Source organism: Fusarium mangiferae (assembly GCF_900044065.1).
Source record: "Fusarium mangiferae strain MRC7560 genome assembly, contig: FMAN_scaffold018, whole genome shotgun sequence".
NCBI lineage: Eukaryota > Fungi > Ascomycota > Sordariomycetes > Hypocreales > Nectriaceae > Fusarium > Fusarium mangiferae.
Genome location: NW_024573938.1, coordinates 788,455 through 805,900, shown reverse-complemented (window position 1 = coordinate 805,900; position 17,446 = coordinate 788,455). Strand labels below are relative to the sequence as shown.

At 41.2% G+C, this 17,446-nt stretch overlaps 3 protein-coding genes across 3 annotated transcripts; 2 read left to right on the top strand and 1 right to left on the bottom strand.

The window, feature by feature from the left end:
• Positions 1–5,160: 5,160 nt before the first annotated feature.
• Positions 5,161–11,059, bottom strand: FMAN_12076 (uncharacterized protein; the record flags this gene model as incomplete). The annotated part of the gene is made up of 7 exons (XM_041824826.1): positions 5,161–6,332; positions 6,398–6,645; positions 6,706–7,638; positions 7,705–8,834; positions 8,908–10,269; positions 10,323–10,499; positions 10,559–11,059. 7 exons carry the CDS (start codon positions 11,057–11,059, stop codon positions 5,161–5,163), a joined length of 5,523 nt encoding a protein of 1,840 aa, XP_041690267.1.
• Positions 11,060–12,767: 1,708 nt separating this feature from the next.
• Positions 12,768–14,117, top strand: FMAN_12075 (uncharacterized protein; the record flags this gene model as incomplete). The annotated part of the gene is made up of 1 exon (XM_041824825.1): positions 12,768–14,117. The coding sequence occupies one exon, from the start codon at positions 12,768–12,770 to the stop codon at positions 14,115–14,117; it is 1,350 nt and encodes a 449-aa protein (XP_041690266.1).
• An 897-nt stretch (positions 14,118–15,014) lies between these two features.
• On the top strand, positions 15,015–17,324 carry FMAN_12074 (uncharacterized protein; the record flags this gene model as incomplete). The annotated part of the gene is made up of 1 exon (XM_041824824.1): positions 15,015–17,324. The coding sequence occupies one exon, from the start codon at positions 15,015–15,017 to the stop codon at positions 17,322–17,324; it is 2,310 nt and encodes a 769-aa protein (XP_041690265.1).
• Positions 17,325–17,446: the final 122 nt, after the last annotated feature.

Genomic DNA, 17,446 nt, shown 5'->3' with positions numbered 1-17,446 from the left:
ATATGGGATAGAAAATAAAATAGAAGGCGCGAATCAAGATTAAAATGGATTTGGTACTTGCTAGTTATTTAATTACGTCTTGCACTATGCTTCTCTCTACTTTTTATTTGCTTGTCCACTAATGTTGATTTTTGGCAGATTTTAATTGTTATTTTCTGGTCGGCGCTCGAATTTGACAAAGACATTCACCATCCCGCCAACCCTGTCCCTATTTGCACAACTGATCTAAAAGACCTTAGCGGCCAAGCTGCCTAATATAGCCTTAATGGCCTATCTAGATAACCTCTATATCCTTAACCTAGCCCCTAATAGCACCTTAGAGATAGCTAGGAAGGTCTTCTTAAGGTCTCCCTTTTAGCTTAACCTAGCTAAAAGTAAGGAAATAGCTATAAGGGACCTAAAAGAAAAAGGAATTAAGGCTTTAGGCTCCTTTATAGGGCCTATAGCACCTAAGAGAGCCTTCCTAAAAGGGAAAATCAGGACCCTAAAAGAGGCCCTAACTACCCTTTAAGACCTACCTAAATAGCATGCCCTACTTCTACTTAAGGGAAGTATATAGCTCTTCTTAAGGCACTTATAGAGGYAACTAGACCCTATAGGCCTTAAAGACCTTTAGGAAGAGGTTAATAACCTAATTAGAAAGGCTATTATAGCCTTATTAGCTAAAGGCCCTAATAACTGCCTTAAGGAGCCTAGCCTAGACCTAATAGCCCTTCTAGTTAGGAAGGGAGGTCTAGGAATCCCCTTATATAAGGAGCTAGCAGTATAGCTATATTAGGCAGCTAAGGAAGCCTTTAAACCTACCCTAGAAAAAATTAGAAAAAAGCCCCCTATAGATACCGGCCTTAAGCTAGAAAAAACAGTATAAAAGGTACTAAAAAAGGCTAATAAGGCTAGGTTATARAGCTTCCTTTAGGACCTACCTACTAGCTATAAGTAAGCTAGGCTAGAAAATAGTAGCTATTTAGGCTATAAGTAGCTTAAAATCCTGCCTACTAAAAAAGACCTATCTTTTATAGACTTTAAGATTACTAAAGCCCTTAAAAGCAGGCTTTTTTACTCTATTAAGCCTTCTAGCTTACCTTATAGCTCCTATAGAGTTATAGCAGCCTTAAGCTATAAAGATACCTATAAGGGTGCTAGTAGAAGGTAGATTATAAGGTATAATAAAATTATAGGGGCCTTTTATAGAGCCCTTAGCAGCTAGCCTTTCCTAAAGGTAGAAAAAGAGCCTCTAGTAAATAAAGAGACTAGCCTTAAGGCTAATCTAGCTATAACCTTAAGAATAAGCCGGTATTTCTATTATATCTAAATTATTACTATTTCTAAGGATTTAGCTAGAGAGGACCCTTATAGTACCTTTATAGAGGCTGTAGAGGAAAAATGCCGGAAATATAAGTCTTTAGGAGCCTTTTTTTAACCTATTATTATCTTTATAAATAGCCTTATAGACTTAAAGACCGCTAAGACCTATAAGAAGCTTTAGTAGCTTATAGGCCCCCTAATAGCTGCCTAGCTAAATGTCACTATAGGCCTAACCTTAATTAAGACTAGGGCCTTCTTAACAGCTTCTATAGCTAAAGAGATCCCTATAGGCCTAGCTAGGTCAGTCTAGAATACCTCTAGGAAGTCTTTTTAGGCCCCTTATAGGCCACTTTAGCCCTATACCTCTTTTTACTTAGCTTTTCTAGCTATATTCTCTTTTTTAGCTTTTTAGCTATATCTCTTTTTTAGCTTTTTAGCTATATTTCTTTCTAGCTTTTATAGCTATATTTCTTWTTAGCTTTYTAGCTATATCTCTTTTTAGCTATTTTATATCTCTTTTTAGCTATTTAGCTATATTCCTTACTTTAGCTTTTTCTTTTATTTTTTTTTCTTTACCTCTTTATATCTCTTTTTTAAAAAAATCTCCTCTCTTACTTATTAGCTAGATTTAGCTAGAAAAAACCTAAAAGGCAAAGATAGCTTAAATAGTTAATACTAACCCTATCCTAACCCTAACCCTAAAAAAAAATAAAGGCTATATTATTAAAAAAATTAAATAATAATTTAAGTTAAAACTATTAGGCATTTAAACCTAAAAGAGAAAAGAATTAATTAAATAAAAGATAATTAAATAAATTAATTAAAGTAAATATAAAAAGTAAGATTAAAATAAAAGTTAAGGCTATAGTAAAAATAAAACCTTTAAAAGGATTATTACTTAAATAAAAATTAAATAAAAAAAAAGTCTTAAAATATATTATAATATTATAAAGATTACTTTTTAATATCTTTTAGAGTTATTAATTAAATATTAAGTTTATAACCCTTTAGGCTATAAAATTAAAATTTACTTCTTTTAGCTAATAAGTCTAATTAATCTTATATATAGCCTAAATCTTAAAAAATTAAAGATATTAATAAGAAATAATATAAATAAAGTATTAAGACTTATAGTAAAAATTAAAAAGATATTATAAAGGTATACTTATTAAATATAATAGTAAACTATATTAATAATATATAGAGATTTAGCCTTTTATATTAAGAAGTATTAATAAAAAGGCAGTAATATTAAAATAAAATATAAAACTTACTATAAAGGTATTAATACTTTTAAACCTAAAGGTAAATATATAGGTCTCTTTTAAGTAATAAAAGGAAATTAAAAGCTAAAAAAAGGTATAATTAAGCTTATAATAAATATAAATAAAGAGATATTATAGCTAATTAATAATATAAGTAGTAATTAAAGTAGTTATAAACTTTAAGGCCTTTATTATATCCTTAAAGTTACTCTTTATTATAGTAAAAAGACTATTATTAAGTTAATAGTAAAATATAAAGAAAAATTATAAAAGAGATATATAGTTTATAATGCCCCTTACTGTAATTATATTTAATATAATAAAAGAAATTAAGGTTATTAAAGGTATAATAATTAAATTAAAAGAAATAAAAAAGGTTATTAAAATCCTTATTAATTAATAATATCTAAAGGTTATCTTAATAAATATAGATATAATATATATAAATCTAATAGTCTATAATATAATTAAAGGGCTTAAGGGGTATAACTGCCTTAAATTCTTTAGTTTTATTAGGCATTTTAAAGATAGAAATAAGTTCTTTATTAGCTATTATAAAGGAATTAAAAGAGATTTATTAAAAGAGTAAAGAGTAAAAGGCTAAAAGGTAAGGATATAAATAGAAAGAAAAGTATATAAGTTAAAAAGGTTATATAAAATAAAATAAAATAAAATAAAAAAGAGGGATAATTAAATACCTATAGCTAAAAAGAAATTAAAAGCCTTATAGAAGCCTAAAGAATTAAGAAGTTAACTATAAGTTAAAGGGTATAAATTATATAAGGCTATAAGATATTATAATAAGGCTACTTATAGACTTATAGTAGGTTTTATATATAAAATAGTTAAGATATATATTACTACCTTTATGTAGATCTATATAGGGAATTAATTACTATAAGTAAATATATAATAATAAAAGTTTATTAATAATTATATAATTTAATTCTATTACTATTTTAGCTAAAAATAGCTAAATAAAAAGAGAAGGATAATTATAATAATATCTTAATAATAAGGCTAATTAGTCTTTTACTATATACCCTTAAGATCCCCTTAAGTCTATTATAAAAACCCCTCTTTAAGAAATCCTATCTTTTTAAGCTTTAGTTAATATAATACTATTATACCTACCTAGCTATTACTAACCCACTATAATAACTTCTCTTTACTTTTTATTTATTTATCTATTAATATTAATTTTTAGTAGATTTTAATTATTATTTTTTAATTAGCACTTAAATTTAATAAAGATATTTACAATTCTGCTAACTCTGTCTTTATATATATAACTAATTTAGTTATAATTAATAAGGTTTATAAAGAATTTATAGGGTATATATAATATAACTATAAGGGTTATAATAATTATATCCTTAAATAGCTATTTGCCTCTTTAGCTATATATATAAATTAATAACTTTTATAAATAATAATAAGAAATTTAAGTAAATAAATAAATAGCTTTATTTAAGGCTAGTATTATCTTTTAGTTTTATATTTTAAATAGTTTTAATTATAATATAAATTATAAAATTTAATAGCTTCTTTTTATTATAATACTATATATTATAAAATTATTTATTTTAATTTACTTTTCTTTATTACTTAATGCCTTTAAACCTTAAATATAACTATTATTTTTATTTAATAACTTAACTTTTATACCTTTTATATTAAATAACTATAATTTATTAAATTTTATTAATTATAATACTTACCTTTTAATTACTTTTAATTATATAAAAAAAACAGCTAAACTTTAAATATATTACTTAACTGCAATTTAGGTTTAAATTAATTTATACTTTAGAAAAATACTCTCTTAAAACTTACCTTTTAATTAATACTAATTTTATTTATTTTATATATTATAATATCTATAAATTTTACTTTTTATATTTTTTATAAACTCTACCCTATATTATTAATAATGCCTTTTTATTTTATATAGATTTTTTTATAAACTTTATTATAATTTATTATATTTATTATAGGTAGATTTTAATTAAAAAAAACCTTAAAGGTAAAAATAGCTTAAATAATAAATATTAACTTTATTTTAACTTTAATCTTTAAAAATATTTAAAAAAGCTTTTTTTATTTAATAATATAAAAAAAGTTATATTTATACCATATAGAAATAGGCTATTTAACAGTAATTATATAATAATATATTAAACTATTATTAATATATTTATTTTATTAAATAGCTAATTAAATTCTCTAATATATTATTATATTTAACTTTATTTAATTAAATATTATAATATTAAATATATTATATTATTATAAAGTACTTTAATTATTAATTTTAATTATTCTTATAATTAATAGAAATATTATCTTTTAAAAAGCTATTTATTTTAAATAAATTTAATATTAATAAAATTAATAAGTTTTAATTAAAGTTTTTATATTTTACTTATTAAAAAAGTAATAATATATAATAATTTTTTATTAAATATAATAATAAAAAAATTAGCTATTACTATAATATATAATAAATTAACTAATAAAATCTATATAAACCTATAGTAATATTCTAGCGCTTTTATTAAGTAAAACCCAAACCTAAACCAAACCCCTTTTAGCATTTCCACCTCCCGCAATTACTGTTCCGCATCCTCTCGACAACGAAGTCAACCTCTTCGTTGTCCTTCCCCGCCCCATTTTCACCCTCAACCTCACTCTGCTTTTTCTCATCGCCATGACCATCCTCATTCTCTCCACAACTCAGGAAGTGGTCACCCAAAAGCCGCTGTAAAACATCATTTGCCTCGTTAACGCTGACCAGGCGGCGTTTGGCGGGATATTGCTTGATCGCAGTGGTGCAGAGGTCCAGAATTACAGCCGCAGCCATTCCCTCAGGCATGTTGTATTTCTCAGACTTAGGTTCAGAACGACCCAAAGCATACCCAAGTGACCCAACAATATCGTAAAGTTCGTCGGGACAGTACTCACGGCTGAGACCACACTCAGCAGTAATCTCATCCCTGCGCTTAGCACTAAACACTTCGGCAGACCTTGCCTTCTTCTTCTGTTTATCGTGAAGCTTATCAAGGAGGGAATCGGCGGACAAGTCCTGCTCCCAATTCTCGCGGTCAGCGTAAGGTTGCCTGAACTGTCTCCGATTGACTTGAGCTTTCGCAATATCAAAAACTGTGCGACCGGCTACGTTCTCCTGGAAGAGAAGGGCTGGCTTATGTCTCACAAGGACGCCTGTAATCGTTATATTTTCCTTCTGAACAGCAGTATGTAGCGGCGTGTTACCCTCGCAGTTCAGTAGTTCAAGCTCCTTTCCGGAAGTGTACCTGAGTAGAAGAGTAAGCATCTCCTTCTGCTCGGAAGCGGAGAGTGAGTTGGAACTGCCATCGTTGGCCATCTTAGAGATCCAAGAATGAAGTGGAGTGTTTGCCTTTCCTTGAAGGCTCTGGTGTTGCTGACTGATGTGATTCCTGAGGAGATCCTGGTCAAACAACTTCAAAATAGCCTCTAAGCGAGAAGGGTCGCTCTTGTAGCGGAGGAGGGCGTGCAACACGTTTTCTCCCTTGTAGTTCTTCGTGGCTTGGTCAGCATTAGCACCGATAAGAGTCTCGACCGCCTGTCTCCTCCCAAGAATACAAGCATTCAATAGTGGCGTGTTTCCGTCGGAATCTCGCCTCTCCAGGCTGCTAGGGCATGCCTTGACAAGGTACTGTAAGAGCTCCTTGGCCTCCTGGTTGGGTTCTGCCATCACCGCGCAGTGAATGACAAGGTCATCTAGGAAAAGGTCAGTTACAAGAATTCCTCAAAATCACTCTGCAGCCACCCAGGAAGAAAATTACTGTCTGTGCTTAGCCACGTAGAGATGGCTCTTTCGAAGCCAGTAGGGTCGTCTACGAAGTGTTGCATACGAGGATCCTCACGGGCGACCATTGATTTACCGAACTCGCTATAGTGACGGTATGGTGCGTCACTCAGAAAATACTCGACAGATTCCAGAGCTCCAAAGAGTGCAGCATGAAGAAGAGGAGCCGCCTTAATACCAGTAGGGTGGACGACCATGCCTCTACCAGCGGCTGCCCAGTCCTTCCTGTTTCGAGTCAGGATAACAGTCTTTCCGGGTAGCTGAGGAAACTATAGCCAAACTCACCTCTTCTTACCGTAAACAGTCAGACCTTGGTAAGTCATGTCGAAGATGCGCACGGCGTTTTCATTGTACCCACCTGTAGGAACTCCGCCTACAGAAACCTTAAGAAGGTGGTCCAGAGGAATGCCAACTCCCGCCTGCTTGACGACCAGAGAGAGCATCTGAGTTTTGTTGAGTCTGATGGCGGTCATGAAAGCTTCTATAGGGAAAGTGAACTCATTCTCGCGGTTATAATACTCTTCGTCCATGAAAATCTTGGAGATCAACTTCCGCTTGTTGAGTCTCATCGCCGCTAGGACTTTTTTTTTTGTTCTCGCAGACGGGAATGACTTCAAGGCAGTCAAGAGTAGAGCTACAAGGCGTTCCCTTAACTCCTCTCTGTTCAGGGTTTTGCCTAAGTAAGTACCAGCAAATTCAAGGAGTAGCTTTAGGCCAGCGGCGTCATCTTGCGCCATGCAGTGCTCAAACAGATCATGGACACCGAGATCTAAGACGCTGGTGGTGCTCTGCAACTTAAAGGTCGAGATGCGCTCTAGAAGGTAGCCGAGGGGCGTCTTGTGGGACTTCGCCTGCATCGTAACTTGTAGCTCCAGCTCCGAGAATTGATCATTATATTCGTCATCATCATCACCATTATCATCATCACCCTCAGATTGGCTCGTGTTGGGTCCCTTTCTGCGTTCCTCTCTTTGGAGGTAGTACGAAAGGTCCCTGTGCACTTGGTCCACTTTCATTGGAGCCCACTGAGCCTTTGCGATCTCGAGGATGGCGCGCGCGACCGCATAGTGTCCGCGCAAAAAGGCGAGAGAGAATGGGGTGTTGTGGGCTTTGTCTTTCATGGTGATGATCAACGGCGGTTGGTCTTGCTGAGGCCCCCATGCCTGTGTTGACAGGGCCTTGATGCAGTCAAGGTCTCCAGCCCAAGCTGCCTCGAATCTAAGGGCGATCAAGGTCAATCCTCCGCCAACTTGTTTTAACGATTTGGTAGAGTAAATCACTTACAGCTTGATGTAGCCCTCCTGCCCCCTCTCCACAATCTCATCTTCACCAATGAAGGTGAAGGTGTGCTTGTAAGATGTGACATCTTCCTCGTCAGCGTTGCTGTTTCGCTTGTAGAGATTGTCGTCGCCAGTCTTGATATCGGGATAGAGCTCCTCGTACGTTCTAGCCCCTTGTGAAAGAAGGGCCTCCTCCACTGCACGGAGCTTCGCGACAAGCTCATTAATCACCTCCTCGTATTCACCAGCCACCTTCCTGTCCTCAGCGTTGGACTCACGGTAAGCCTTCAGTCGCTGTTCGAGTACTTCTCTCTTGCCCTCAATATCCCCGGCAACCAGCCAGTGTTGATACGTGCCTTCTGAGAACTTGGCGAGGAAACTATCCATGCCGGGCTGTAGCTTGGGCTCCGGCTTGACCTTGGCCTTGACCTCCCTTAGCGTCTCGAGCCTTGAGAGCATTCCTCGGACGATGTCGAGAGCTAGCCTGCCTTTATTGAATCGACGTCGGTACTCGATTATCATCGACGCGGCAGTAGAGTGACTCATCACATTAGGATCTGCACCTCGTTTAAGTAGCTCAAGCACAACCTCAGGGATGCCAGCCCGCAACGCCGCTATAATCGGCTGCTCAGCTGACTTCTGGTATATATTTTTGTTATACTCCGGACTTCCAAGTATATCCCTTGTTAGGGAAGCCTTGGCGGCCTTGATCCATGCCGCTAATTCAATGTGAGGTTCGGCACCGTTTGCCAGGAGCTGCAGCACTAGAGCCACATCACCACGTTCGGTAGCGCTATGAAGTGGGAAGATGGTCTGTGGGTTCGATGACCAGCCTTGAACCACGATGTGGCTGATAGAATTCTTCACTCCGCCTGTATCCTCACTGATAAGAGCATGCATCACGTCAGCTTCAGCATGCTCAGCAAATCGTTGAAAGACTGTCAAGCCTCGGGGGTCTGCTTGGGATGCAGTTGCGCCAAGCTTAAATAGCAGTTGGACCATAGGTTTGACCCGATCTCGCGGTAGGGTAAGCGCAAGAGCAAGGGGATAGATAGCAAAGGTACTTAAAGATTCAACGGTGCTGTTGGGTTTCTGGTCGGCTATCTCTAGAGGGAGGGTTAAGTTGGCTCCGTACTGGTACATACGGAGATAAGTCAGCGAGGCATTTCGAACGACTTGGTTGCAATCAACGTGAAAAAACTCTTACATCACAGAGAAGCTTCACAGCATTGTTGTGCCCGTTCGCAATCGCCAAGTGCAGTGGTGCACATGGTACATCCCCGGCCGTGACATCGATCTGGAAGTAGTCTACATCGTCTTCAGAACTGGCCGACGATTCAGAATCGTCCGAAGACCACTCCGTTCCATTGTCGCCAATGGATGCCTCATCCTCTGAATCGCTTTCGCGATCTTCCAAGTTGGAATCGTGTTCATGTACCTCAGCCTCGCTCTCTTGTCGAGCCTGCTCATTCTTGATACTCTTCTCCATCAAAAGCCTTATGATGGCTATGTCGCCACGAGAAGCAGCTAGATGCAGTGCTGTTTCGCCATTCACTAGCCTGCTAGTCAAGCGAGCCCCATGATTAAGTAGAACTTCAACAACTTCGGGTGTAGAAGCCATCACAGCGAGATGCAGGGGGGCCCTTCCGGTGTGGTCACGCTTGTTTAGCTCAGGCCCCTCTTGCAAAAGTAAATCACGAACATCATCTACGTTCCCATCGATGATAGACTGGAAAAGGCGTGCAGAGTTACCAGTATAAGCCATATCAGTCCAATCATGCTCTGTAAGAGGGTTGAACGAGCCAATCTGCTGTCTACCAGGATCTTCAGTTATAAAAGTAAGCTTACCTGAGATATAAATCTCAGCCTCCTTCTCGGCGACTTCTTTTTCCTCATCGGTTTGGGGAACTGGGCATAACCCACAACAGTCTTCGACAACATCCTCAACACGTCCGAAGAACACAGGATGCCGGTGAAGCGATACTGTTCGATCTCGAGGTTGGTTCCACTCTGCGTTAAGGAGCAGATCCTGGCTATATGCCAATTTTTCAATGCGTTTAGCGTCGAACTTTCGGCCGTACGGCATGGAGAATGTGTGGTAGTCGCTAATGTCTTCTTCAAAACGCCAGTCTGCTACTTCATCGTCGTAGTCCTCTTTGATGTTTCCACGCAGGCCTTTGCGCTGACGAGAGACCTTATGTTTCCCTCGTGCCTCGCGAAGCTTATTAAGGTATTCATCTCTCGCAGGCCCCGTAGGCAGCCTCTCCATGATCAGCAGCCTAGCCAGGCCGAATGTGCGCTCGAGTCTCCTTTCGTAAATGGCTGCGTCAACCCGGGATCGGTCGAGTTCGGGCCAATAAACCTCGAAGTTACGGTGTGAGTACTTCGAGAGACGGTTTTCATAAGATGGAGAGCGCCGTGTGAGATCAATGTGGTTGACCTGTGTAATGAAACTGCTGAGTGCACGAGGCGTAGCGTAGACCTGCTTGCCATCGTAGGCCGCACCCGCGGCATCGATGTCAAATCCAGTGAGGATCTCACTAACAGACTTGTAGATTCGTAGGACAATCTCCAATTTAATCAGAGCCAGCCGCATACTAATGTGGTACTTGGGGTGCTTACCTGGATATGTCGAACTGGATACTGGCTCGCGATTGTAAGCGCGTACTTAGTCCTAACAACCGTCACATCTGAGTGCACGGCATCTTTTACAGCGCGTTCGATACTCTTGATCTTCTCAATCGCCTCGTCATGTGTCAGATCGTACAAGAAAAGATCGACATCGGAAGCTGGGCAGAACTGCAGAAATGGTTAACAGCAGGCACGTGGCAATGTGAGTCGAACCTAGCATTTCGGACCTTCTCATGGTAGTACTCTCGGAGCTTGTGGTTGGTGCCCTCATACTCTTTCGGGACAGGAACAAGCGTGTTAACAATGGAAGAACCGGCTGCAACAATATTATTCCAGTCGATACCTATAAGAGAGAACTCGGAGAAGATGTTAAAGTTTTTAGAAAACACCTCCAGGTTGGTTACTATCGCAGGGGAGTTGTTGGGTCGACGTTTATCATCTGGCAGAGGCATTATGTACTTGGACTTTTCCTCCTCAGACTCAGTAATAAGATTTCTTGCTCGCGTAACGATATATCTAGTGTCCCCAGTGAACAGAGGGATAACATTAAGGTAGGGATCGTCAAGTAAGGGATTTTGGCGATCTTGAGCATATACCGTTCGCAGGTAGGCTTCATATTTGCGATAAGGATCCAAGATATCAACTATAGGCACCTCAGGATGCTCAGCGATGTATCGAGGTAACCCTGCCAGCGAGACAGGGAGCTTAGTACCAGCCTCAAAAGCCATGATGTGCATAGGTTTTTCTGTGCGTGATAGGATAGAGGATGGCATAGAAGACGAATAAATAGAAAAGAGCGAAGTTAAAGGATCAGAATAACCGTGCTTTTTCTTTCACCAGATAAGAATAACTTTTAATTATATATACCTCTTACTTTATGCAGCTACCTGGAAGGCGAACACGGCGCGAACTTCTAAAATCGAAGTAGTTAACGTACTAGGCTATTTCCAGTTTAATTAAGCGAGAGCTGAAAAGTCGAGTCTGCCTTGCTTGTCTATCTATACCTTATTTAGAAAGGCTAGAGCAAACTCCAAGACCGAGACGCATAGTTCCGCGTGCGGAATTAGCTATTGCCCTTATACTGGTTGTAGCAGCCACTTAAAATATCACGCTGCAGGCATTCTCTCTTTTTTTTACTTTAGGTATTTATTCTCCTGGAATTAGCCGAGGCGCAAGGAAAGGTCACCTATGACGAAGGAACGTCGCCGCCAGGTGTACGTAAGCTATGCGTTATTGTCGGAAGCGAAAAGTCAAAGGATGAAAGATTCACGACACAGGACCTAGAGTATTATACTCTACTCGTTGCGCCCTCTGATGATCTCAGCACTAGTTCCTACCGAAGGGTTGGTGTTGGCAGGTTATTGGAAAGTTGGATCGACTTTGGCAAGCCCGAGTGCATAGTCTATATATCCCAGCAACTCTCCGTAGTAAGACGTTACATGTCGATTCGAGCTTATGTGATCTTTTTCTATTGTGAAATGGACTAATTTTTATGTGCTGGATGTTTTATCTTACTTAATTTTATGAAGCCGCCATGTCACAACGGATCTGGGCATTGTCTTCTGTGTTTGGACAGAACCGGATAATTAGTCCTGGTTTAGAAAGCCCTTATATGGCTATTGGTGTCCTATATAGGTCAAAGTTGGGATAGTCTTAAGTAATATGTTAACATCGGGTTCTTGGACCTGTTCTGTGATTTAATTAACTTGCTTACAGGCAATGGCCTTGTCGATTGTGAGACTGGGACGCAAACAGGCCACGTGATTGTCAATTACCAGAACAAACAACAAGATGAGGACAAACAAGCCTGTTAGGGAGGGCAGACAGCGACCTGGGTGAATGATTGCATCTTACGGATAAATTCTACCTGGATTCCATAGACCTACTTAGATCTTACAACTTTTCTGTTTATGCCTTCCACTTTGACCTTGTTGACCCGTACCCCCGCGTGACTGACTGACCTGCTCTAGCTCACATCAATTGAAGCCTAACCTAGAGTGTCCGGTTTAATAGATGATATCGTTGTGCAGTACGGGACAATTGCCATGTAGCTCCAGATAATGTAATCAGGATGAAACATCTCCATACCGAAGCCAGACTTGCTACAAGAGATCAAACTAACAGCCTGTAATTCCTCTGTCAAAGCTGACAGATTCACCTAAGCCCAACAATTTTCAAGTCAATTTGGGATAATCAGGCGCAGTCCAGGTGAGCAACGTTACTTATCGTAGATACCTGTAATATGCGCTAACTATCAGCGCTAATCATGTATCTCAGATAAGGGCTGATGGGACGCTAAACCAATCTCGCCATCTCGCGACGTTACCCCTCCAACAACGTAGCCCCGCCATGATGACCGAATGAGTTAGGCCTCCTCAGAATTGTTTTGACCATCAATCATACATCATCACTTCAATCAGCATGCGCAATTAAGAAATGACCAGCCTCGGGGTCCCAAACACTCGCGCTCACAAACACGGTCGTGTATGGTCGTGGCTCAATTCAATCGAACAAGAATCCTTTCCGACCGAAGAGTCAGAACACCAACGCAAGCGACGTAAAATAATAAACACCAAATCAGACCGCGACAGTCAATTTTATCGCATCCCGACGCCTCCAGGATCATCTCAAGACAGCTGCTTCGACATCGAGGCAAATGCACAGGGGCTTCATCCAATGCCAAGAAAGCGCAGAAGGTCGACCCACGATCAAGGTCTTGTTCACTCGGACGAAGATGGCGGTGTCGAGGATACCCCCAGAGCATCATCAAGAGGGCTAAGGCAGGGCGCTTCGAGTCTGGACCGCGAATCTTCAACCTCGTACACTTCATCTGGAGTCTCTGGCACATCATCACCAACCAAACAGCTGCGCTATGCTGCGACGCAAAAGACCGGGTTCGACGACTTCAAATTCGATGACTTTATGGATCAGTTACCGCCCTCTCTCCAAGATTTACATCAGCAGCTTCTTACTATTGGTTACGGATTTGGGCTTCTTCCTCGAACATTGAAGCCCGAGCTGCAGAGCCTGCGTAATATACCCGAGTTTGCTTTTTACGATCCCGATAAGCATGCAAGCAATTGGCGAACTCCTCCCCCGTCGTTCATCCGCCAGGTTCTGCAGAGCGCTACCAAATGCGAATTTGGTCGTCATAGCGAAGCTTCTTGGAACATGGAGGTTCACCGATGCGTTCTCGACTTTGCTTTCCGAGAAGCAAACGATGCTTCCGTTGGTGATTACAGATACTGCACCACTGCGCACATCATACCGGAGTACAAACCCTTCGGCACATCATCCAAATGCATCGACTTTTGCATTTGCATCGAGACTCCGAAGGAAAGTATTGAGCGTCAGAAGATTGATGATGAGATTAAGACACGGCCAGGCCTCTCAATCAACCATACAGATTGGGGCGACCTCTGCAAGAACCCTATCGCCCTCTCGATCGAGACTAAGCGCCAGGTCAGCTGGGAGAAGGCGCTTCTTCAGATCGGTACCTGGCATGCTGCGCAATGGCGGTCCCTCCGGGGGAGCATTGAGGCGATTGAATTCCTGGCTGGTATCATTGTGCAGGATCACGATTGGTTCTTCGTTGCATCGACGCTGAAGGACGGAAAGTCGACGACGTATCATCGGTTGCCGCTTGGGAGCACGTATAATGCATTCGACCTGTACAAGTTGCTTACGTCATTGCAATGTTTGGGTGCGTGGATCAAGGAGAAGTACTGGCCTGCTTTTCGGAAGGATATGCTCAAGATATTTAATGTTGAGCAACGAGGGGATTGAGCGATGGCTGCACTTGAGATTATACCCGGCGTCTACGGCTAAAAGGAAGCGATGTTTATGCACTGATCTGATAGTGAACCTTTTATTTACTATCGATGTCCATATCAAGAAATCATGCCTGTTAATGAATAACTTAGTCTAATTGTTTCCCACAAGGTAGCTTGATGTTGCCTTCGTGGATACAGCCTAGAACTAACTGCGAAACCATTGAACGACTCCAGAGGATTGCCTGAATCGATGAGTTCATCTATCGCAAGTTTATCTTTAATAAGGACGAAAACGAATTCACCGAGTTGGGCAGTAATGGTCGTAAATTGGAGCAGTTGGTATTCTTGCACTACGATATATTGACCTCGGGTCAGACCGTCAACAGCTTTACAGAGAGTGATGCCGAAACGAACCTTTCTTGCTGTTCATCGCGCAAACAAGGCACGAGCAAGACTACGGACGTCAGATGGCTGAAGACATCGGACAAGAGTCTTTTATTAGTCGCAACTGAGAATGCGAGGTTTTATCTAAAGCCACTTTAAGCCACGTCCACTAACGCGAAAAGAAATAGTAAGTGGAGCTGGTGTCCAATCTTGATTGGCATTAAGATTTAGCCATTGACCAAGGCGGCTAGTGCTCTAGGATCCAGACCTGTTCTTGCATGGGTAGAAGTCACCGAGGCTGTCAATAGTTAGCAATAGTGACTGCTAAACGACCTAAATGCTGTTAAAATAAATGGCTATTGACCGCCAAGTGCTGAATAGTTCCGAGAAATGAGTCTGGCGAGTCCGCGAGCGTTTCCCAGCTTCAGGGGCTACGTATAGATAGTTATACCGCAGTTTAATTCTCTTCGAGACAATTGCATCCCTTCACTGTTTCTTTGGACCTGATCCATAGCTTCTTTTCATGATGCAGTCCAAGATTGCTCTTGTGACCTTGGGCCTGATTGGTTTTGCTGTTGGTGGTCCTTGCAAGCCTAGTAGCCGAGCCACAGTAAGCAGCCAGTCTGCGACCTCATCGGTTGCGACAATTGATGGTTCTGAGACTTCGACGGACAGCCATACAAACCTCAACAGTCTCACCATCACGTCATCTACTGCGACCACCGAAGTACCCAGCTCGACCCATCCCCAGTCATCAACAACCACTCAAGAGGAAGACATCATCATCACCAACGCTATTTCAGGTGGCTCCTTCGCCAGTCGCGACCGCAACAGCCCCAGTGGCCTCACCAACTTTGGTGCCTCAGGTAATGCCGAGTTTCACCAAGGCGGATGCTACCGTGCTGACGGTAGCCTCGATGACGGCTGCGCGGCTTTGAGTGCTAATGGGGACGTCACCAAGCGAAGCTTCTTTGGCTCTTTTGCTAGCATCTTCCAGACCGTACGATCGGTTCCGAGAAAGAAATACACTATCCAATTCTTTTATTTTATCAGGTCAGCTGGAAGCCAAGGCTGTGTTGCAAGCGCGACATTTGGTAATTCAGAGTTCTATTCTCAACCTGCCTTCAGCTCAGGACCATCGTGGGCCCGGGTACTGAGGCAGGTCGAGGCACTTTCTGATTTACCAACCTTTGCTATCTCATTGACATGCTCTGGTGGTGGCGTCTCTTCAATTCTGGTCGACTCCATCTTCATCTCAGATCAAGTAACCCCAGAGACTATTGACAACTTCAAGCTTGACTTGGGTGGGAGCCGTCCAATTGATCCTGTCGAGACAACGACGGCGACCAGGGCTCAAGAGTCCCCTGCCCTGACGACAAGACCCAGCGGATCAACCAGCACTGATGACTTGGGAAGCACGAGTGCTGAGACGCCTATCTCAACAGCCTCTCCAGAGATCAATTCTTCGGCTTCCACTGAATCAAAGTCCACTGGCTCTGTTCCCGAAACTTCCAGTGCTGCTTCGGAGAGTAGCGAGACTACAACATCTTCCACTGAGCCTACTTCAGAAGGAAACGCCTATACTACAGTCATCAGTGCATCTTCGACCTCTCTAGCTGCTGGAGAGACCAGCATGGCCGAAACAACTAGCCCAACATCAGAGGAAGTTGGCTCGACATCTCAATCCGTCACTACAGCAGAACCTTCTCATACCACCGGCTCTGTGTGCAAGCAAACATGCGAGATCATCAACGACTATTACGTTCATCTCGATGACCTTGGTTGCGATCTCAATGGAGTTTTCACGAATAGTGATGCTATCTATACCCTTCCCGGCGAGGAAGTGGGTGATACTCAAACGCACTGGTACAACAGCAACGATGAGTGTGCCGAGATCTGTAAGACTCTTCCTGGATGTTTGTCAGCTGGATTCCAGGGACTCTCTGGCAGGTGTTTCTTCTCCAATACTCTGGTTACTCGAGACGAAATACGCGATGGAAGAGACAGCCAAATGGTTCATTGGTTCGGTATGGAGTGCTTCACATGCGGCTGCACTTCCGGCGAGACATCGACAACGGCGGTTCCAACAACTACCCTGGTTCCCGAATCAACTGGTTTCACCTCAACCACTAAAGCTACTCAACCAACAGGTGTCTGCCACAACAACCGTGGTCAAGAATGTGAGATTAACACATCAAGTGTTGAGAACAATGACTATGTGTGCATTGGTGGAGGCGTCTTTTTGGGTGAGACCTGGACAGTTCCTCGCTCAATGTATCCCATGCAGGAGAACGGAGAGCAGTGCGCAGCCATCTGCGACACTCTGGAGAACTGTGAATCCTCTGGCTACTTCGGCATGGAGAACCACTGTCTCTTTACAACAACCAAGATCACAACGGCCGACTTTGCTGATCCTGACTCGAACTACGACGATCCCGGTCTGGACCCCAAGAACAGTGTTTGGAGCCATAGATCCTGCTATACGTGTCCAACCTGCGTCCTCAGCAACGCACCTCTTCCTAAGAGTCCAACTTGCAACTACAAGCCTGGTGACTCTTGCACGCGTGTCAGCGCGGATGGTGTCTTGTGCAATTACTCGGGAATGTTGCCTGGAACATTCGGGATTGATGGCAGCAGTTATCCTGACCAGAGTTCATCCGGAAAATGTGCTGCGATCTGCCGGAAGATGAACGGGTGTTTAGGTTCGGGTTACAGAAATGGTCAGTGCATGTTTACAAGAACTACTCTCGCGCCAGGTGATTTTCTGGATAGGCATACATACGATCTTGTCTGGGACGATCCGTCTTGCTTCGAATGTCCTGGCTGTTCTACTTAGAAATAACAAAACGCATTATAATCGAGGAGCAATTTTGGCATAATACATAGCTTATCGTTAGGTCTAAGTTTACTACGAGCAAAAACCTGGTTGATGAACACCCACTCTATGATGAAATTTGA